This window comes from Equus quagga, chromosome 10, assembly GCF_021613505.1.
Source record: "Equus quagga isolate Etosha38 chromosome 10, UCLA_HA_Equagga_1.0, whole genome shotgun sequence".
NCBI classification, from domain to species: domain Eukaryota; kingdom Metazoa; phylum Chordata; class Mammalia; order Perissodactyla; family Equidae; genus Equus; species Equus quagga.
The window spans coordinates 57,697,037-57,719,242 of NC_060276.1; the positions used below are offsets into that span (position 1 = coordinate 57,697,037).

Consider the following 22,206-nt stretch of genomic DNA (forward strand, 5'->3'; position numbering starts at 1 on the left):
AGGGCTTATCTTCCTCAAAAAAAAAAAAAAAGAAGGAAAACAAAGAGCAAATTCCTCTTAAAATCAAAGGCTAAGGCCCCCTAAAATGAAGAATCAGCATGGTCTCAGTTCAAGTTTAATAGAAACTACAAAAGATCAAAAGTGATGCCCCACTACTGTACACATTAGTTGGCCTGCCCCACAGCACAGCTCAGGCCATTCCCTCCAGAGGAAGGACGGCTGGCCTCCCCAACCCCTGCAGGAAAGGCCTGTCCTGTCCCATATCACATCTGGGCTGAGTCTAAGGCCTTGTTATTTTAAGCATGACAATAGTACAATAAAAGAAGTTTTGTCTTCATGGCTTCCCACCAGAACCTGGCCCTAAAATGGCCCAGCACTCATTTCTGCTTCAAGAAATATTCTTTGCTCTTCTGGACATCAGGCTTGATGGTATCACTGCCAGGCTTCCAGCCAGCTGGGCACACTTCCCCATGTTTGTCAGTGAACTGGGAGGCCTGAACTAGTCTCAGAATCTCATCCACAGAGTGGCCAACAGGAAGGTCATTCACGCTGATCTGCCGGAGGATACCTTTATCATCAATGATAAAGAGTCCCCTGAATGAGATGCCTTCATCAACCTTTAAGACCCCATAGTCCTGAGCAATGGTGCACTTTGGGTTGGATACCAAGGGAATGTTCATGGGTCTGAGTCCTCCTTGTTTCTTGGGTGTGTTGATCCAAGCTAGGTGACAGAAGTGAGAATCAATAGAAGCTCCAATCACTTGGCAGTTGAGTTTCTTGAATTCTTCTGCCCTATCACTGAAAGCAATGATCTCCGTGGGGCACACAAAGGTGAAGTCAAGAGGGTAAAAGAAGAACACAACATATTTTCCTTTGTAGTCAGCTAGGTTGATATCTTTGAACTGACCATCTGGCATAAGAGCAGTGGCTTTGAAGTTGGGGGCAGGGTGCCCAATTTTGGCATTTCCTGAAGACATCTTGCTATCTGCAGCTCCGGCACACAAACCAACAAGACCAGTCAGGAAGACGTGCCTCCACTTGAGAATTTTTAGGAACTCAAAAATTGTCATTTAAGATTCCATGACCACAGTTTAGGCTGGAAATCTCTTCATATTACCTTCTTTCTTAAAGTTTTTCATGATTAAGGATGGCATATGGGAATAGAAAATGATTTTATCTTGTTCTTGGTTTGCACAGGTCAAATCAGAAGGAAGATGGTTAACCATTTTCAGTGAGATGACTTATTGTGATTAGGCAAAGAATACAGGTGCCAGGCTTGCTGTTAGTTTTCATGTGCATCACTCACTAATGTATCTTGCCAATATCTTTGAAGACTAGTTTTTTGTGGAACAGTTCCTCAAAGCATTAAAAACAGTTTAAAGCACAAAAAATTTATATAGAACAAGACAATATCATCATATAAATACTTCTGTAGTTTGCACTTATCTAAAAGCTATATTATGTGCAAATGCACAATTAAACAATATTGCCCCCAACAATCCTCTTCTAGTGCATTGGCTCACCACATAAACACATTCTCTCATAAATTACCTAATTCTGGAAATTTAAATAACAAAAGACTTTTGCTGCATCAACAGCAGCTGATATTTACTACTTAGCATTTTCTCCTTATGCATTCTATGCCATTAGGCCAAACATTTGATGCACAATATATTCACTACTCTTGGAATGAACCTGTTTGACTTTGCTGCTATTAAGACTAAAACAATCAGCATAAGGACATATGCTGTTGTCCTGTTGAACAAAACGTACTTCAAGTCTTTTGTTTTTACTCTGTATTTAAATCAAATTCATCAAGTGTTCTCTTTTTGTATATCAGTGTTTCAACATCTATCATAAATAAAGCCTTTACTGTTTCTGTGTTCTCTAATTTTAAGTGTTTTAAAGTGAGATATTCCTATGCTTTTGTTTTTAATAGTAACTATAAATCTGCTGCAATTGACAAAGGACTTATCTGAACACTGAATACTATTAAAATTGAGAAATTTAGCAATTAGGTGACAATCCTGCAATGGAAATTCAAAGCAACTCTTAGGATTTAAGGCACTCAGGTTTTTGAAAGGCAAAGGGAATTATGATGTTAAAAGTTAGATAATTCAATATATTTTAGGTTGAAGGTGTGGCTTATCTAGAAACAAAGAATTAGAGTAGAAGAAAACATCAATAACAATACAAAAATAAGGATATTCCTTGCTGTTTATGCAAGTCATCAATTAAAAATATACCATGCTCCTTGCAATGACTGTGTTCTTAAAAGATGCAAGATAGAGATGACATCAGCATCGTGGCAGAGTGAGTTGTTCCCTTTGTCTGTCCTCTATAAGGTTCAACCAGTAGGACATCCATAGACTAACAAAAGACTCTCTGCACAGCACATCAGAATGCCTGAAAGATACATACATCTATACATCTGAAAGTGGGTGGACTGGACCTCCTGGAGTTCCTGGATATGAAACCAGGTCCATGATGAAACCAGGATAGCACTGGTGGCAGTTAGGAAGCTCCAGGGTCTGTGGCTGCACCTGTGACTGAGGTCCCAGGAACCGTGGTAACTCCCATAAACAGAGACACCAGGAACCCAGGCAGCCCAGACTGCTGGAGGCATCAGAAACTGCTGCAGTGCCTGTGACCAAAGGTTCCACAGATCGCACCAGCATCCAAGACCAGAGGTTCCAGGAGCCTCAGCAGCACATGTGAAACAGGCACACCTTCTCCAGTGACAGTGATGGTGTTGCCTGGAATCTGGCCCACCCAGCAGTGGTGGTGACACCCACAAACCCAGAACCTGTGGCAGCAGCAGTGCTAGCTCCCCTAGAAAACCTGGAAGAATCATTGCATGGTGCTGCAGTGGCTGAGGCTGCAGAGAGCCCACAGAAAGCCTGACAACAGTGAAAGCAAAGCCCAAAATCCTATTCCCTGCCAGCTGCAGTGGTGTCTGCAACTTCAGCTCCCCCACCCGTGGCAGCAGTGCCTGCAGACCCAACAAACCTGGATGAGCCAGAGGTGCCTGTGACCTTGGCTCCTGCCTCACTCTCCCACTCTCCACACCACAGTGGGGGAACTCACCACACAGACAACCCCAGAAGCAGCAGAGGTACTTGCTAGCTTGGTGACCTCAGTGGCAACACCCACAGCTGCAGCAACATCATAAGCAGCAAGGCACCAGCAACCTCAGAGTCACAAGCAGCACAATGATGGCACTTATGACACTTCAGGTAAAGACAGTGGAGGGTGGAAAGTGCAGGTTCTCAGATACAACCACAAGCAGCTCAGAATCAAAGTAAACAAAGCCTTACATAAATAAGGAATGTGTTTGCTACCACAAATGAGCTGGCAGAAGAACAACTAATCAAGCACCATGTAAAACTACTTTAATACAGTATAACAAAAAGAAAATGACAATTCTTCAGAAACCAAACTTGAAGTCATGGAAGACTGCAATCTAACTGACAGAAAATTCAAAACAGCTGTCATGAAGAAACTCAATGAGCTACAGGAAAACTCAGAAAGACAGATCAATGCACTCAGGAATAAAATTAATGAATGGAAGGAGTACTTCACCAAAGAGATTGAAAGTCTAAAAAAGAACCAAACAGGAATTCTTGAACTGAAGAGTACAATAAATGAGATGAAAAATAAAATGGAAAGTATTGGAAACAGAGCAGAGCATATGGAAGAGAGAATAAGTGAGCTCGAAGATAGAAATCTAGAAATGATTCAGGTGGAAGAGGAGAGAGAAGATTAATAAAAATGGAGAAATTCTATGAGAAATATCTGACTCAATTAGGAAAAGTGAGACGAGGATAATGGGTATCCCAGAAGAACAGAGGGAGAAGGAAGTACACAGCTTATTTAGGGAAATAATAGCTGAGAACTTCCCAAACCTGTGAAGGACCTGGATACACAAGTACATGAAGTAATAGAACACCTAATTATCTCACTGAAAAATGACCTTCTCCAAGGCACATTATATTAAAACTGTCAAAAGTCAATGAAAAAGAAAGAATATTAAGGGCAGCCAAAGAGAAAATAAAAAGCAATAATCTACAAAGAACTCCCCATTAGGCTATCAGTAGATTTCTCAGCAGAAACTATAAGCCAGGAGAGAGTGAAATGACATATTCAAAATATTGAAAGACAAAAATTGTCAGCCAAGAATAATCCATCCAGAAAAGCTATCTTTCAAATATTAAGGAGAAATAAAGGCTTTCCAAGACAAACAAAAGCTGAGGGAGGTCATCACCACTACATCTGCCTTACAAGAAATGTTGAAAGGAGCTCTTCTATCTGAATCAAAAAGGCAAAAGCACACAAAATTTTGAGGAGGGTGATAAACAGATAGACAGAATCAGAAATTTGCAATTCTACCTCAGAAATAGATTGTTAAACAATTATAGCATAAAGGTTAAAGGGAGGAAAGCATTAAAAATAATTACAGCTACTCCAATTTGGTAACAAACTGACAACATAGAAAGGGATAATTTGTGACAACAAAAACATAAAAGGGGAAGAGGAAAAGGTGGATCTTGTATAGGAAAAAGAAGATAAGGTGCTATCAGCAGAAAAAGGACTATTTTATGTATAAGACATGTTATATAAATCTCATGGTAACTACAAAACGAAAAGCTAGAGCAAAGACATGAAATACAAAAAAAGAGGAAACTGTGAAAAACTTCATAGAAAAACCACCAAACTGAAATGGCAGACAGAAACACAAGGAAAAATAAACAATGGAAATATAAAGAAACCAGAAAAAAAAGATAAAATGGCAGTACTAAGCCGTCAAATATCAATAACCACCCTAGATATAAATGAATTTAATTCACTGATCAAAAGATACAAAGTGGCTGGATAAATTTTAAAACAATACTCAACAATATGCTGCCACTAAGGAGACTCATCTCAACTCTAAAGAAAAACATAGGCTGAGAGTGAAGGGATGGAAGATGATACTTGAAGTAAATGGTAACTAAAAGAAAGCAGATGTGGCCATACTCATATCAGGCAAAATAGGATTCAAGCCAAAAAAGATGACAATAGACAAAGATGGACATTATATAATGATAAAGGGAATGATCCATCAAGAAGACATAACATTTATTAATATATACACACCTAATATGGGAGCAGTAAAGTATATAAAGTAGTTATTAACAGACCTAAAGGGAGAAATTGACAGCAACATAATAATAGTAGGGGACTTTAATACCTCACTTACATCAATGGATAGATCATCCAGACAGAAAGTCAACGTGGAAACATTGGCATTAAATGAAATACTGGAGCAGATGAACTTTATATAGACCATTCCATCTAAAAGCAGCAGAATAGACACTCTTTTCAAGTGCACATAGAACATTCTCAAAGATAGACCATATGCTAGGAAACAAAACAAGTCCAAAAAGTTTAAGAAGACTCAAATCACATCAGGCATCTTTTCCTACCACAATGGTATAAAACTAGAAATTAACTGCAAGAAGAAAGCCAGAGAAATCACAAATATGTAGAGACTAAGCAACATGCTACTGTATAACTATTGGATCAACAAAGAAATAAAAGGGGAAATCCAAAAATACCTGGAGACAAGTGAAAATGAAAACATGGCAAACCAAAATCTATGCGATGCAGTGAAAGTGGTACTAAGAAGGAAGTTTATAGCAATACAGGCCTACCTCAACAAAGAAGAAAAATCTCCAATAAACAATCTAGCACTACTCCTAAAAGAAGTAGAAATAGAAGAACAAATGAAGACCAAAGTCAGTAGAAGGAATGAAGTTACAAAAATCAGAGCAGCAATAAATGAAATAGAGACTAAAATGTCTATAGAAAAGATCAATGAAACTAAGAGCTGGTTCTTTGAAAAAATAACAAAACTGACAAACCCTTAGCTAGACTCACTAAGAAAAATAGAGAGAAAGTTCAAATAAATAAAAACAGAAATGAAAGAGAAGAAATTGCAACATATACCATAGAAATACAAAGGACTATAAGAGAATATTATGAAAAGCTATACACCAACAAATTGGATAACCTAGAAGAAATGGATAAATTGTTAGAATCATACAATCTTTCAAAACTGAATGAAGAAGAAATAGAGAATCTGAATAAACCAATTACTAGTCCAAGAGATTGAAACAGTAATCAAAAAGCTGCCCCCTAAAAAAGTTCAGGACCAGATGGTTTCTCTGGTGAATTCCATCAAACATTCAAAGAAGACTTAGTATCTGTTCTTCTAAAATTCTTCCAAATATTGAAGAGAATGGGACACTCCCTTACTCATTTTATGAAGCCAACATTACCCTGATACCAAAACCAAAGTCAACGTGAAAAAGGAAAATTGCAGCCCAAATTGCTGATGAACATAGATGCAGAAACCTTCAACAAAATATTAGCAAATCAAATACAACAATACATTAAAAGGATCATACATCATGATAAATGTAATTTATTCTAGGGATGCAAGCATGGTTCATCATCCACAAATCAATCAATCTGACACAGTGTATTAACAAAATGAAGAATAAAAATCACATGATCCTTTCACAGATGCAGAGAAAGCTTCTTTGACAATGCTTGTCAAAGCATATTTGACAAAATATAAGATGATTTGTGATAAAACCTCTCAAAACTGGGAACAGAATGAAAGTACCTCAACATAATAAAGGCCATATACAACAAACCCACAGCTAACATCATACTCAGGGTGAAAAACTGAAAGCTATTCCTCTAAGAACAAGACAAGGATGCCCACTCTTGCTGCTCTAATTCAACATAATATTAGAAGTCCTAATCAGAGCAATTAGGCAAGAAAAGAAATAACAGGGATCCAAATAGGAAAGGAAGAAGTAAAACTGTCACTATTTGTGAATGACATGACTTTATATATTGAAAACCTTAAAGAATCCACCAAAAACATTAGAAATAATTAACGAATACAGTAAAGTTGTAGGATACACAATCAACATACAAAAATCAATTGCATTTCTATATACTAACAATAAAGTAGCAGAAAGAGAAATCAAGAATACAATCTGATTTATGATCACAACAAAATGAATAAAATACCTAGAAACAAATTTAACCAAGGAGTAAAAGACCTGTACACTGAGAGCCAGAACACATTGTTGAAAGAAATCAAAGAAGATGTAAAGAAATGGGAAGATATTCCATGCTCATGGACTGGAAGAATTAACACAGTTAAAATGTCTATATTACCTAAAGCAATCTACAGATTCAAGGCAATCCCAATCAGAATCTGAAGGACAATTTTCATGGAAATAGAACAAAGAATCCTAAAGTTTATGTGGGACAACAAAAGACCCTGAACAGCCAAGTAATTTTTAGAAAAAAGAACAAAGCTGCAGATATCACCCTGCCTTATTTCAAAATATACTGCAAAACTATCATAATGAAAGCATGGTACTGGCACAAAAACAGATACACAGATCAATGCAACAGAACTGAAAGCCCAGAAATAAAACCACACAACTGTGGACAATTAATCTTGGAGAAGGGAGCCAAGAACATACAATGGAGAAAGGAAAGTCTCTTCAGTAAATGATGTTGGGAAAACTGGACAGCCACATCAAAAAGAATGAAAGTAAACAACATTATCTTACACCATCCCCCAAAATTTACTCAAAATGGATTAAAGACTTGAACATAAGACCTGAAACTATAAAACTCTTAGAAGAAAACATAGGCAGTATGCTCTTTGACATCCGTCTCACCAGTATCTTTTGGAATATGTCTCCTCAGGTAGTGGAAACAAAAAAATAAACAAATGGAACTACATCAAACTAAAAAGCTTCTGTATGGCTAAGCAAACCTTCAACAAAACAAAAAGACAACATACTAACTTGGAGAAGATATTTGCAAATCATATATGTGATAAGGGGTTAATATCCAAAATACATAAAGAATTCATACAACTCAACAACAAAAACAAACAACCCAATCAATACTGGGCAGAGGATCTGAAGAGACATTTTTCCAAAGATATACAGATGGCCAATAGACACATGAAAAGATGTTTAACATCACAATAATTAGGAAAATGCAAATCAAAACTACAATAAGATATCACTTCAGGCCCATCAGAATGGCTATTATTAAGAAGTCGAGAAATAACAAGTGTTGGAGAGAATGTGGAGAAAAGGGAACCCTTGTATACTGCTGGTGGGAATGTAAATTGGTGCAGCCAGTATGGAAAACAGTATAGAGATCTCTCCAAAAATTAAAAATAGAACTACTGTATGATCCACCCATTCTACTTCGAGTATTTATCCAAAGAACACTAAAACACTAATTTGGAAAGATGTATGCGCTCCTATGTTCATTGCAGCATATTCACAATAGCCAAGACTTGGAAGCAACCTAAGTTCCCATCAATGGAAGAATAGATAAAGAAGATGAGGTATACATATATAATGGAATACTATTCAGCCATAAGAAGACGAAATCTTGCTATTTGCAAGAACATGGATGGACCTTGAGGGTATTATGCTAAGCGAAATAAGTCAGACAGAGAAAGAAAATACCATATGATTTCACTCATATGTGGAAGATAAACTAACAAACAGATACAGGGAACAGATTGGTGGTTACCAGAGAGCAAGGCAGTAGGCAGAGGGCAAAATGAGTAAAGGGGCATATGTGTACAGTGATGAGCAGCAGCTAGATTTTGGTAGTGAATATGGTGCAGTCTATACAGAAGTCTAAATATGAGGATGCACACATGAAATGTATCTAGTGTTATAAACCAATAAAAAAATTAAAAAATATGCATGCCATTCCTAATTTCTAAGTCACATATTCTCACTTACAAATTATTACTTTAGAAATACTTTTTCCAAAAAAGCTCAGTACCTAAAAAAGGCTAAGGTGTTATTTTTTATGAAGTAAGGATTATTTTGTAGTGTGATATTTTATAATGTGAAATTCTAATCCTTAATTCACCCATCTTAAAAATTTACAATTTTAATATATTAAGTATTCATACATTGGGAGACTTTGTAAGCCTAAATAGAAATATTTTCTTCTCTGCAGTTGCATAATTTTGGTATCACAGAATCAGCATTAATATCTTTATAGAGTCCAGCAGAATAGTCCACTTTAAGGAAATTGAATAAAGAGTTAACATAACATATTAAAGAGAAATTCAGACCACTTAACCAGAATTAGAAGCAGATAAAATTATACTGCAAAAACTGTCATAATCATTTTGGAATTCAAAATTTGCTGGTTTTCCTGCAATGGAAATTCAGTGTTGTAACTCTTTTATTTTTAGTATAGTGAATATATGATGATTTTGACATTCACATTTCACTCTCAATTGTAAATATATAGAAACTGCTGATATACCCTGTCTTATGTTTTATCTTAAAAACATTTCTTCTTCACTTTTCTATTCTATTGGGTAATTAAGAAGATGTAGATATCAATATTCACAAATAACATCAAAACTTTTACTTTACAGGCAAGCACACCTGGTTGAAGAAAACAAGGAATGATTCTGTTGATACTTTGGTTATGAGTCAAAGCTTAGCTACTAATCCACATCTTCTTCCTTAATTGGTTATTTAGCTATTTATAAATCTTTGATTAGATAAGCCCTCACTCTAGTTGAACTTGATTTAGAGTTTTGAGTTTCCTTAAATAACTGGGACAAAGGAGATCTTTTCAACAGTAAATGGTTTCCAATCTCTAGTATTAGAATAGACATATGTCTAGCATGAGAGGAATGAGTTTATTATGGCTTTAGCTACATATTCTCACTTAACCCTATTGATGGTATAAAAGGGAAGGAAAGCAAATCAAAGTTTCAGGATACAAATAGGGCAAGAGGTCATCTCTATTTGTGTTTGTGTGGGTCATATGAACAATATACTTAGGAAATATTTGCAGAGATATTGTCTATTAGTATTGGCAAATTATGTAGTTCCATTTTAATTTTATATATTTAAATACAGTCAAATAGGACAAGATATTCCTTGAGAAGGGTAATAAAGAATCTGGCTCCCCTTATGATATTTCTCTGCTCACAGCTTTCAAGCCCTACTCTACTTCTTCCCCTTCTGCTGAAATCTTCACCCCAGCCTCAGCTCCTAACCACCAGAAAAGCCAAGTCAGTCTCCTTTCCCCTCTCTCTCAAGCTATTTCTCAATCAACTTGGGGTTTCTGTTCTGATCTCCCCAGAAAACCTCTCTATGCGAATAATAAACCTTTACATATTGTCCTGGTGTGTGTGTGTGTGTGTGTGTGTGTGTGTGTGTGGTGTTGTCAGTGTTGACATCAGAACCAAATTTGGAGGTTGGAGTCAGGGAATCATTCTGCCTCTGTGGGGTGATCAAAATAAGAAGAAACCCTGATTTAAAAGGAAAGACATATTTCTTATCAATATAAAGAAATATAGTACTGCAAGCGATTTACCAAGTTTTGATAATGATTTGATTTCTGTTTTCCAAAACCAAGAGTAGGTAAGAAATACTTTAAAGAAAATAATCTGATGGTATCCACTAGATGGCAGAAGCCAACTTTTATTCCTAGGAATGGAAGTAAAAGTTTCCAGTCCTGGGAGCTTTTAATTAATTTACACGAAATTTGAGAGATGTGATCCATATGACTGTTTATTCTTTTTAACATTTAGTGAATTACTCTAAACGGTAAGTGACTTGGGCCCTTGAGTAGCTTAATTCTCTTTCACTTTGAAAGTAAGACTAGTTTTCTTTCCTCAAACCGGTAGCGGTTAGATACATCGTTCCTCTATATCAGAGGCCAGATGTGGAAAAGTTATGCTCTCTATGTCAGTGCCTGACATGCAGTTAAATACTGTCTAGACACACTCTCAAGTCCACACTAAAAAAGTTATGCAATCTTATAGTTGGAAAGCTACTTAAGAGAACAATTTGTTTCTACTTCTTACTTCAGGCTTGAATATTTAGAATCTCCCAGAGAAAGTTTAAGATATTAAGTCGTGGGAATTATATCACCTTTCTCAATAGCCAATTCTGATCATATGTTTCACCTATAGATAAGTCAAGCTCCCTTGCTTCAATTTAAACACATTTCTTTGCAATTTTCTTTTCATTTGTTCAACTCTCTTTCTGCACAATTTTTAAAAAATTCTTCATAATAATAATTACATCACTCTCTCTACCATTAAACCACATCAATTTCTTTAAACTTTCTTCCTGAAACCTATACTTTAATCCATTTGATTGGATTTATTTATCTTCCCTCGATCTTCTCAAATTTCATTATATCTGTTCTGAAGTGTGGTCAAAAATATATGCAATAATGAGTCTGACTAACACAATAGATGAAATATAACACTCAGGAACTTATACATGCTTATCCTTTCAGTATCTCCTAGTTCTATACTGGCATCTCCCCAACATCTTAATTTTATAGCACTGATATAATAGCCTAAATGGACAACTTTGGCTTCCAGAGGTTTTTCTTCTATTTTAATGGTGGTGGGTTTTGTCCTTAAGTTCTTAAATAAACTTAATTTCTACAAAAATTGATAGAACTATTGACCTAATTTATCAAATGTCTGTCTATTAGCCAGAGCAGAAGCAGGAGTCATATTTCCTTTTGATCTTTCGCCTGATTTCTAATAAGCCCTTGGTTGACAGAAGTAACCTCATGTATTTGACTTTATTAAGCCATAAAATATTGACAAAAGGAAAGAGAATAACTTGATGCTGATTGGCTCACCTCATCCCAAGCTTGCTAATGATTTTATGTATACATTCTTTAATTATAGGAATCAGGCTACAGGAAAGACAATATGTCGCTTGAAGAATATTGTAAAATAGTAAGTATTGTAATATAGTAAATTAGAAAGGGAAGGACTCTATGAAATCTATATAAGTATTACATTCTTCCTCCAAAGGAAGGTGACATATTTTCAATGTTTTGCAAATAAAATGAAGGAAGGTAAAAAAATGAACTAGAGTATTGTGCTAATTTGAAAGTAGTAGAACTAACATATTAATGCTACGGAATCTGTTAACTATAAATTCCAACCACAGCATAATGCTGGAACACCAGCATTCTGAAGGACCAAGAATGTGACTACTAGAAAATTTAAAATTATATATGTGACCACTATTATATTTCTATTGTACAGCACTGATCTGGACCCTGGACTTAAGAATGTACTACTACTTACTTGTTTTTTCTGCAATGTGGAGCCAAGTCAATTCGGAATTCAGGTAAATATATAAATCCGTCAGCCTTGGTGTCCTACAAAAAATGGAATAAAGGAAGAATAAGAGAATGTAAGGAAAAGACTTAACAGTGAGAGTTAGACCTTGAAATGAAGAGCTGAGAGCCAGGTCACCAGGCTAGTAATGAACACATTTCTCTAGACTGCTTAATCAAGAATGCAGTTTGCTTAGTATGCACCTGAAATAGTTTTCTGCAAAGCAAATGGAGCATGCATTTATTAAACCAGCAATGGTAACAACAAACTCTTCTGTTAATGATTATACAGAGTTACTTCAAAATACGCAAATAACTTTCAACATCGTTAGAGCATTCAAAGCAGACAAACGATGTGTCAACAAAGACCAGCAAAGGCAGCAGTTAGAGCAACATTTAATGCATTTCTAAACCTTAAATTCTCTAATATAGAATGGCGATCATATATATACTAATTATTTTCATTTTCAAAGCTCTTCAAAATTATATACTAATGAAGTTGCTATGCTTAAATTATTTAGTATATGGGCATCAGAGACCAGTATTTTGGATATGGCCATTTACTCCTTGTGTGTTTCTTATCTTTTTCTCTCTCTGTCTCTAATATTACAAGCAACCCATTAAATTTCTAAGAAATTGTCATGAAATGACACAAAGCTTGGTAACATCTTCTAACTTATTTATAGAGCTTAGTAAGATCTGGTCATTGTAATTCTACCAATGCCTACCAAGTCACTTATTCTTTCTGAGTCACAATTTCTTCAAGGATAAGAAAGGGGAACAGAATATTGATATGTTTTAATATTTGTAACATGCATTGTAATTCCTAAGGGAAAAGTTCTATAGAAGTATTCATGTTATAAGAAAATATAAAATTAGCAATCACTGAATAAAAAAAATCAAAGTCTCATACATTTAATAACAACCTGACAAAAGGTCACCTGGAAAAAATACTCACAAAAGTAGATCCATTAAAAAAGGCACTGGAGCTTTGATTCAGCTTGTATTGAGCTAATTAACTGTAAGAATATTCTGTCAATGAAATAAAAGTATAGCGGATAGAATTTACTATGTTTTTTTCTGTTTAATTTGGACAGTGATAAGATGAATTATGTTCATCACGTGGGGCTATGAAAACAATACAAAATGATTTGATTTTCATAATTGCACTTGAAATTTTTCACACTTGAAATTGAACATTTTCACATTGGTTGGGGAAGAGGGAATAGAAGAATATGATGGGAAGTAATACTTATTGAGGACCTATTATGTGGCATGCACTGTTCAAAGGTAATTTATATGTATACATTAATTCATTTTGTCATCACAAGTGTTCATTAATTCAACTAGTATCTATGGAGCACATACATTATGCCACATTCTGGATACATTGTTGATCTATGGGGGATGGGGTTTGGAGGGGGAGAGAGACAGAAAGAGAGAACTTCAAAAGCTTATGATCCATGGGGAGACAGACATTAGAATCACAAACAAAAAAATAAAATTACAAGTGTATTAAATGCTATGAAGGAAACGTACATGATGCTATGAGAGCTAATAAGAATTGATCAAGTCAGGAGGAGGAGATCAGGAAATGCTTTCCTAAAGAAGTGATGTATTGAAGTGAGATCTGAAGGAAGACTAGGAGTTAACTGCTTGAAGGGGTCAGGAAGAAGGAATGGCATATGCAAAGGTCCTGTAGATGGGTGGAGCGCAGCACATTAGCATAACTGAAAGAAGGCCAGTGTGACTGAAGTGTAAAAACCACAGGGGTGCATCATACAATATGTGATTGGAGAGGTAGCAATCCATGTGAGGCCTGGTAGTCCACATTAAGGATTTTATTCTAAGAGTAATGGGAAGTTATTGATGGCTTTTAATGAGGAGGATAGACGGGAGAGTGGGGTAGGTGGGATAGTGGTGATATGATCAAATTTTCATTTTTAAAAAAGATTACTCTGATTAGAGTAATAAAATACATTAAAGGGAGACCAAAGTGGATGTGGGGAAACAGGTTAGGAGGCTACTGAAATTGTTCAGGTGAAAGATGATGATAGCTTGGACTTGAGTGGAGGCAGTGGCAATGGAGAGAAATTGATGAATTTGAGAGATATTTAGGAGACATTATTGGCCCGACTTGATATGAGCAACTACAGGAGGTGAAAGAGTGGAGGATCTGAGGATGGCTCCTTAGAGGGAAATCACTGGAAGGAGACAGTTTTGAGGATGGCAAGATCATGAATTGTGCTTTGTACACATTAAATAGGAAGTGCTTTTGAGATATCCCAGTGGAGAGATCAATTGAACTTATGAATCTTCAAACTGAGAAGATAATTTTTGGGTGTAGATATAAATATGTGTGACCTGTGTGTGTGTGCATATATATATTTAATTGAAACCATGGACACAGGTAAAACAATATAGAATGAGAAGAAAGCCTGTAACTGATCCCTAAAGAATTCCAACTTTTAATGGTCTGGGAGAGTAGGAAAATCCTGCAAAAGTGACAGAGGAAGAGTGGCAGGAGATGTAGGAGGAAAACCAGAAGAAGGCAATTAATTAAGCTAAGGTTTGAAAATGTCTGTTCTACTTAGCCACATGGAGGCTCTTGGTAACCTTATCTAAGTTATTCCAATGGAGTAATGGGGGTAGACGAGAGATTGAAGAGCACCGAGGAGTGAAATAATGAAGACGGCAAGTATAAAGAACACTAAAGGATACTATCTCACTGGCTGTGAGAGGCAAAGAGAGTTAGGGTCAAAGCTAGAGATTTCTTTTGTGCTCCAGATTGGCTTTCTCCACTGGGATAAATTAGTGACATCTTATGCTCAACGTGTCCAGCACCAAACTCATAATCTTGTCCCTTCTCCTTCACAAAAAAACTGGTCTTAGACTGCTTTCAAAATCAGTAAAAGGCAACTCATTTATCTGCCGTTTATTTAAATAGAAAAACTTCAGCATGTTTAAATGTTTATGAGATAGATTCCATTGAGAGGGAGAGGATCAATATATAAGAAAGAAGGGGATGAGAACGCTTGGCAAATATTATGACTTGCCTTGAGAAAATGAAGAAAATGAGTCTCAGATAAGTTAAGTAACTTGCCCAATCTCTTTAAGCTAATAAGTAAATGAGTCTGGATTACAAACCAGGTATTTTTGGTTTCAAAACTATTCATTACAATGTCTTTCCTGTAAAGTATTTTCTAGCAAGAAGTAACATCAGTGGCCTATTTCCTAACATTAGGTGTTATGAGCATCCCTTTATTTGTCAGAAATTTACTTTCCTAATACTAATACAAAGATTAAGGATTATTCTAACTCAGTAATAGTAGATTTTCTTTCCTTCCTGGTGCACTTACATTCAGGTGTGAGAACCAGTAGAGAGTTGACTGTTTCAAAATAAACCAGTATCTTTTCCAATTAAAAAAGGAGATTCCTCTAGACTGTCTTTTTTTCCAAAGCCATCCCTCGCAATTCCCATGGCCCAATTCAGTACAGGCCATTGCACAAGATTGAGTTCTAGACCAAAAATATCGGTCTTCCTCAGAGAAATACCAGGGCAAGACCCTTCTAAACCAAGACACTGTAAAAACAAACACAAGAATAAAAAGTTAATTTGGATACCATAACAATGTAGATTTTAAATTATCAAAACATTTTCACAAGTTTACAATAATCCAACAACCCATCGATATTGGGCAAAATTTTTCTTAGTGCAAATGGCAATATCATTTATTTACTTATGACCATTTGTATTTCTTATTTTGTTAACTATCTTCCAGCTATTTGTTTCCTATTGGTCTGTTAATCTTTATCTTGTTGATTGATACATTAAAGATATTAACCTTTTGTCTGTCATATATATATAGCAATTATTTTCCCCCAAATATCCTGTCTTTTACTTTTATTTATGGCATTTTGTATGTACCCAAGTTTTAACTATTTAGTCTCAGATAGTAATATTTTATGTTTTCTGCTTTTAGCATCATGTTTAGACATATTTAGTTCTTTTTTTATTCAAATTATTAATACATCTGGAATTATTTTTTGTATATGATGCAGTAACATAGTGACTCAGATGTATTACTCTTTTCCAAATTTTTTTTTCTTTTTTTCTGAGGGAGATCAGCCCTGAGCTATCATCCACTGCAAATCTTTCTCTTTTTTTTGTATGTGAGCTGCTGCCACAGCATGGCCACTGACAGATAAATGGTGTAGGTCCACGCCTAGGAACCGGATCTGGACCACTAAGAGGAGCATGGTGAACTTAACAACTAGGCCACCGGGGCTGGCCTTCTGAATGTTTTGACAGTTGCCCCAAACTATCTATTGAGTAATCCCTCTTTTCCCCATTAATTTGAAATATTACCCTTATTATATACTAAATTATTTTATGTTAGTCTGTTTCTGAGTTTTCTAATTTGTTTCATTTAAATATTCATGCATTTTATTTTTGCCAGTACCATAGTATATTAATAATCATCGCACATTTAGAGTATATTTTGGGATTTATTAGGATATATTCCCTCATAATTGACCTTAGAATTTTTTCATGGATTTGTCAGATGCTTTTTCCTCCAGATAAACTTATAGAGTTAGGGTCTACTTCTAAAAAAATCTTGTTAAAATTTTGATTGAAATAGCAATACATTTAAAATCAATTTGAGAATATTTGTCATATTTACAATATTGAGTATCCTAAGGCAGGAACATGGCCATATAAGATTTGCTCAATACTTTCTTTGTTCCTCTCTGAAAAATTTTGCATTTCCCCTGATGTATGTCTTACGCATTTCACATTAAGTTTATTCTTATGTATTTTATAGTTGTTGGTATCTTGGAAAAAAATTTTTAATTCCTGTCTATAATTTTATTACTGTTACATAATGGATTCCATAAATTGTTTCAATCTCAGTACTTTGGGGTCTGTTATTCTATGTGTAGGTAAATAGCTTAAAACATAAGGCTCTACCTAAAATTTAAATAAGTTATGGTTTAAGTGAAAATAATTGTTATTGGACACAAGTCAACCCTTATCTGTGCCAAGTAAACAAGATTAAGAACATGATTGAGAGCAGAATTAGGCTCTTTTTCATCCCTTCAAAACATCTCAATATAATAAACATGAAAATTTTGTCTCAGACTCTTTATATGTACTGAGTTCCTCCCCAATGCATATATTGTTTTTCCTTACAAGCCCAAGGAAAATTTATTTGTATTATCAGACATTTTCTTTAAAAAATCCAGGTTATATAATTATATTAATTCTAATTGCCTTACAGCTGTGTAACATTATAAATTTATACGTGCATTTTAAAAAACCCATTACCCTAGAGTCCAGCTTCTAACAGTTACACCAATTACCAAATTACTATTGCCATACCCTGGTCATGTTTATATTCTGTACTCTCACAGGGTGCTACTAATTTGAGCAAGTTCTCCAGCAGGTTTCAGTTGAATAGTCCCTCAAGTTAAGCCATTTTTATTTGAAGAGTATGCTCAAAGTATAGGTCTCTTCACAAAGCCAAACCAAGCTATACATTTTTCCTATGGTCAGCCACCTCTTAAGATTATATTAGTAAAGAGAATAGTTTATCTTAGAGTTCTAAAACCATGGTAGTACTTGTGCAGTAGGTCACTGTTTCCTTGTGTGAGTTCACACGGATATAAATATATGGGTGAGGGTGGGGCTTTTAAGGTTGTAATAATTTTGCAAAATTACTCCCTCAAATTATAGCCACTACCACCTCCCTCTATGGTGGAAGGAAGGTTTTTCCAGCTAAACCTTTCTCTAGTACATTAGAACTACAGAATTTTTAAGCGAGAAGGGACTTTAGAGATAATTTAGTTCAATTCTTTGCCTTACTTAGAAATAAAGCCAACAGAAGTTAAGTGACATGTGCAATGTTATTGCTGGTTGGTGATGGAGCTTGACCGAGAATCCAGATCCCTTATACCAGCTGCCTATCTTTGCCCACTAATCCTCAGTGAGATTGCTTACGATTCTCTTACTTTAAGGGTCTGTACTGATTTCAAATTAAAGCTGCTTGTTCTAATGGTTTATTAAAATGTCATCTTTGAAATGCAGGTCTTGTTCACTGAGGGCAGATTGCTTAAAATTATCATGATGATGAAAATCTGTCCAAATATTAGGATTCATCAGAAGGTGGGCTTCTTATAAGAATGATCTCATCATCAAGTTAAAAACAAAACAAATCGTTATCTGAAAAAGAGGTCTCTCTTTAATGGAATGAGAGAAAACAAAGTGAGTTTTCTATGTGTCAATGATTGCTCCTTGTTTTCCAGAAGATGAAGAGTAAAGGGTTATGAAAAAAATAACTAGGCATCTAGCATATAACCCTGTTAGATCTTTTATTTTTCCCTTACTTGATGATTTTTTAAACTTAATTAGCAGTCATATTATTTTACCCATCTTTATTTTTTTAACCCTAATTTATTGGCCCACATAATTTACTCAAATTTATAATCTAATTACCTGGCACACATGAACCAGTAAGGCCAAACCATTTATCTGATGCTATCACTATAGATAGTTAAGCACAGGCAGAAAACATAATAGCAAATTTGGATAAATGGATAGTTGTAGCTGATACAGTTTTAAAGTGTTCAACTTTAATTCCAGTAGAATTACATTTTGAAACTGGGACAGTTTGAAAAATAAGTGACAAAAGGAAAATATATGCACTCAGCTGGAGTTTGAGTCATGTCCATTTCTTAAACCCCAAGTGTGTGCACTCCTTTGGATTAACTGTTGCTAACAGGAAATTTTGATGTGGTATGCACAGGTATAAATAAATATCTGCTCATGAGACCGCTTTAAACAATTCTATAACATCTCTGAGATAAAGAATCAAATGTCAATGTTATGCTTTAGCTCCCCAATATAAGCAGCAAGTGAGAAAAACATATGTACAGGAAACAGAAGGGAACAAAGCCAAAAAACAGAAACTTACAATTGAGCCAGTTTTGGGCTTTTGCCTTCATGAAAAAATTTATAAAAGCCTACAAAGAAAAGGACATGCAAATTAACTAATTAATCCATCAGATTGAGTGTGTTTATAATGATTATATTGCTATTTCTGTTAGATTAGGCAATGGTAACATTTTAACTTCATTTAAAAATCTAGAAGTGATACATAACATAAAACAACTAGAAAGAGTACAGAAGAGTTTTTATTTAAACCAGGAAGTACTAGTAAGTGTATCAACTTTTCTATATCTATATAGTTGCTAATATATGGATTTTCTTCTTTAAGGTTGATGTGATGAATTAGATAAACAGGCTTGGATCTATTAAATTCTTGAATTTCTGGAGCAAACCCTACTTTAGTATGTTGTGTTCTTCTTTTAGTATACTACTGGAATCAATTTGCTACTATAAGCTTCAAAATTTTGCATTTATATTCATAAGTGACCAAGCTGGTAATTTATTTCTTGTTTTGTTTTTGGTAGTAAGGTTACGCTAGTTCAAAAAAGTTTATATAGTATTACAATGATATGTTATATTAAAATGTGAGAAAATATGGTTCATAAAAACTTCTGTGCCAGCCTTCTTTTTAGAAGGTATTTCTGATAACTTTTTCCGTTTCTTCCATGGTCATTGGTGTGTTAATATTTTCTGATTTTTCTTGAGTCAATTTTGGTCTTTTGTATTTTTCATGGAAGCTTTCCATTTCATCATATTTGTAATTTTTATTAATGATAACAAGAATAATAGACATACCAGTAATAAAACCTAAAATTCTCCTGCCATATATCCATTACTAGTAACCTCATTACAAATAAGTAAACATTATCAACAGTTTCTAATTCTAGTTCTTTTTGCGGCTATCTTCATACTTTAATGTGCTTTGTTTCTAGCCTGGGTATATTAGCTGTACATGAGACCTATTGATTTTTCATGTTGCTATAAAAGAGAAGGAACATAGCACACTTAAATTACTTTCTCTCCTTTCATTTCTTCCCCCAATTTTTGTTAGAGGTTGCTTTTCCTCCTAAATACATTGCCTTTAGACGGTCATCTATTACTTCCTACTTTGAAGTTTTGTAAACTTTTGTTATGTTTGGGGTATACTTAAATTTATATACATATATAATAGATCATTCTAATGCTATATAAACTTTCTGGAACTAGCATAACCTTAAGTATGACTACAATATTAAGTAAATAATAGAAAATGATTCACCACTAACGTTAAAATAATAAAAATAAAATTACAGTTTAAAATTCATAATAACAATAATAATTATACAGATTTATCCAGATTAGTGCGAAAGTAGATTTAACTTGCAACATTTCACCAAAATATATATATATATATGGCTTAATAACTCATAGCCAGAGCCACATGTCGTTACACATATTGTTTACTGAATAAAGTGAAAAATTTTCTGTATACAAAGTTAGATTTTTATGTATTTAAAAAACTGAATAAAATAGTTATACAGCTCTTAATATAACAAATTTTTGGTGGTTAAATCTAAAAATTCATAACTGAGATCAAGGTTTTATTATTATTATTATTTGGTGATGCAGATAGGCCCTGAGCTAACATCTGTTGCCAATCTTCCTCTAAAAAGAGGAATCTTGAGGAAGATTGTCGCTGAGCAAAAATTTGTGCCAGTCTTCTTCTATTTTGTATGTGGGATGCTGCCTCAGCGTGGCTTGATGAGTAGTATGTAGGTTCATGCCCAGGATCTAAACTTGAAAACCCCAGGTCACCGAAGCAGAGCACATGAACTCAACCACTATGCCACCGGGCCAGTCCCTCAGATTTTATTATTTTTGAAGAACTATAAGAAAGAGCAACTTTTTTTTTTGAGGACTACTAGCCCTGAGCTAACATCTGCCACCCATCCTCCTCTTTTTGCCAAGGAGTACTGGCCCTGAGCTAACATCCGTGCCCATCTTCCTCCATCTTATACGTGGGACACCCACCACAGCATGGCTTTTGCCAAGCGGTGACATGTCCGCTCCTGGGATCTGAACTGGCGAAACCCGGGCCGCCAAAGCGGAACATGCGAACTTAACTGCTGCGCCCCTGCCAGCCCCAAGAAAGTGTAATCTTTTAAAAAAGGAAATGGAGGCAATTTTCTGCCTTATGATATCTACTTTCAATTTTTTCCTGATATTTCTACATGTCCGTGTTAGCAATGCCAATTTTTTTATTTTAAAAGGAGATAAAATTTAATTATATAAAATTTTAAATTATCAGCTATTAAAAAATATTTTTAAAGTTTCCATAATGTGTCATACATTACAAACACTTTCATATTCATTGTCTCATCTGATCATCCAAAAATCCTATAAAGTAGGTATAACAGATGTAATCATTCCCATTTTATAGATGAGAAAATAATTTCAGAATGATATGGTGATTTGTCCATGATCACAGTTAGGGGCAGAGCAGACAGAGATGTGTCTCTTGGATCAATATTTCTTGATTCATAGCCCAGTGATCTTTCCATGTTAACACATTATAGGAAACAATGTTCGTAATGCGCCTAGTATCATGCCTGGCACAGAGTTGGTGCTCAATAAATGATAATTATTATTATTAATCTTTCAAAACTATAGCAAAAGGTCAACAATGTAATAAACTGAAGTCAAGACAGAAATGTATCAAGACAGAAAGCCCAAAGATAGAATGGATATTTTAAATGATTACCAAGTTTTTAAACAACATGCATACATAGATTTCATTGTATCATTATTCTGATATTTTGAGAGCTCTCAGACTAAGTTGCAGCTCTTCATCCTTCCCCAAATGCCTAAATTAGGGTATTTGTGCCATGGAACTCTTCACAGTCTGTGGAAATTAGTGAACTCATTTTCAGAATAATATTTTTAAATGCATAAAATAAAACACATAGTATTACAAGGGAAATCAGTTATATTGAAATACAGTTCTCAAAATACTGAAAAAATAATTTACAGTTAAATAACAAAATAGA

At 34.9% G+C, this 22,206-nt stretch overlaps 2 protein-coding genes across 2 annotated transcripts in view; both read right to left on the reverse strand.

The window, feature by feature from the left end:
- LOC124245351 (connector enhancer of kinase suppressor of ras 2-like) overlaps positions 1 to 12,360 on the reverse strand; it is a 77,001-nt gene extending 64,641 nt beyond the window's left edge. Inside the window, exon 1 of the mRNA XM_046672679.1 lies at positions 12,200 to 12,360. The gene's annotated coding sequence lies outside the window, so the exon portion shown is untranslated. The remainder of the gene's footprint in view (positions 1 to 12,199) is intronic.
- Positions 363 to 988, reverse strand: LOC124245352 (peroxiredoxin-1-like). The gene has a single exon (XM_046672680.1). The coding sequence runs from the start codon at positions 975 to 977 to the stop codon at positions 378 to 380; it is 600 nt and encodes a 199-aa protein (XP_046528636.1). The 5' UTR covers positions 978 to 988; the 3' UTR covers positions 363 to 377.
- Positions 12,361 to 22,206: the final 9,846 nt, after the last annotated feature.

Coding starts and splice junctions, on each gene's coding strand:
- LOC124245352 (XM_046672680.1), bottom strand. CDS start 977: ATGTCTTCAGGAAATGCCAAAATTGGGCACCCTGCCCCCAACTTCAAA.